The 1,545-nt window shown below is 54.2% G+C and overlaps 1 protein-coding gene across 1 annotated transcript; it reads right to left on the bottom strand.

Annotated features, from left to right (window-relative positions):
* Positions 1-47: 47 nt before the first annotated feature.
* GNI_018560 (putative integrin beta) lies at positions 48-1,127 on the bottom strand (the record flags this gene model as incomplete). The annotated part of the gene is made up of 1 exon (XM_011135909.1): positions 48-1,127. The coding sequence occupies one exon, from the start codon at positions 1,125-1,127 to the stop codon at positions 48-50; it is 1,080 nt and encodes a 359-aa protein (XP_011134211.1).
* Positions 1,128-1,545: the final 418 nt, after the last annotated feature.

Consider the following 1,545-nt stretch of genomic DNA (forward strand, 5'->3'; position numbering starts at 1 on the left):
AGCGCCGGCACGCAAGGACATTCATTCCTGCCCGTCACACTCGCATTCTAGCGGGGGGTCGGCGGGGTGGCAATAGGAGCCGGCGGGGTGGCAACAGGAGCCGGCGGGGTGGCAACAGGAGCCGGCGGGGTGGCAACAGGAGCCGGCGGGGTGGCAACAGGAGCCGGCGGGGTGGTAGTAGGAGCCGGGGTCGTGGTAGTAGGAGCCGGGGTCGTGGTAGTAGGAGCCGGGGCGGTCTCAGTAGAACCAGCAGTGGTAACAGGAGCAGGCGTAGTAGTGCCGAAGCAAATATAGTTCGACACCTCTGATACCGCTTGCAGAATAACTTCCACAATATTGCTGGAGTCGCTTGAAATGAATTGCAGGAAGGACGTAGGCTGACCCAAGTACTGCTCATTGAAGAGCTTCCATTTCTCTACAGCAGCAGCTTCGGTCTGTGGCACGAGGAACACAACCTGTGCATCGTTCGCTTTTATGACTGCAGCCGCCTGTTCCATGGTAGGGTAGTCGTATATGCGACACTGATCCGAAATACTGATACTGTGGAAGCTATCAGGGAAAGCGGGCATGAAAATCGGAGGCCTCGGCTCCTCAGGAAGGGGTTCCTCATTATACATTTCATAGTCCGTAGGGTCATGAGGTACGGCATCAGTTGACACAACGATCATCCTAGCAGCTGCGAACTGATCCGAGGGCTCTTTCAAATGATTATTGATAGCTCTCCAGCCTACTGCGGAGTCGGAGACGACGTTGATCAGAGCGTGAAGCTGAGCCTCCGGTATATCACCACCACCGCTAGCGTAAAGCGTATCGTAAGCCTTCTGGAATTCTGCAACCTCAGGCGTCATCTTCGAAGAGATGCGGTAACAAAAGTCGTCTGGTTCACCAAGGTCCCTGTATGGCTTGTCCTTGAACTCTGCCGCGCCGAACCAGGATCCCGGGTTCTGCTCTAACACTTTCTCAACAATCACAGGAATGTTCTTTGACACATTCGGAAGATCATCATCGAATGATCCAGTTGTGTCCTGCAAGATCATCAAGTCAATCGGTAAGAAGCATGACTCGCTGTAGCTCTGTCGTCCGTAAACTAATGACAAGACAGGCACGACCGCTCCAATAACTCTCATGCTTTTCAAAAACGGCCGAAAGTAATAAAACGGAATAATGTTCTAATTTCTTGTAACGCCTGTCCCGATATCCCGACGGCGGCCTGTCGTCTGCTCTTGTGGGGTGCCCCGCTGTGTGTTAATAGACACACACCAACAGCAACAATAAATCAACTCTTCTTTCTGCACATTACTAAATCGAAAAAAAACTATCTATTTTTCATAGTCGATGCTGAGCTTCTTGGGTTTATGGTTCACCTTGACAACAAGCGCCGGCACGCAAGGACATTCATCCTGCCCGTCACACTCGCATTCTAGCGGGGGGGTCGGCGGGGTGGCAATAGGAGCCGGCGGGGTGGCAACAGGAGCCGGCGGGGTGGCAACAGGAGCCGGCGGGGTGGCAACAGGAGCCGGCGGGGTGGCAACAGGAGCCGGCGGG

This window comes from Gregarina niphandrodes, assembly GCF_000223845.1.
Source record: "Gregarina niphandrodes unplaced genomic scaffold scaffold00003, whole genome shotgun sequence".
Lineage (NCBI taxonomy): Eukaryota > Apicomplexa > Conoidasida > Eugregarinorida > Gregarinidae > Gregarina > Gregarina niphandrodes.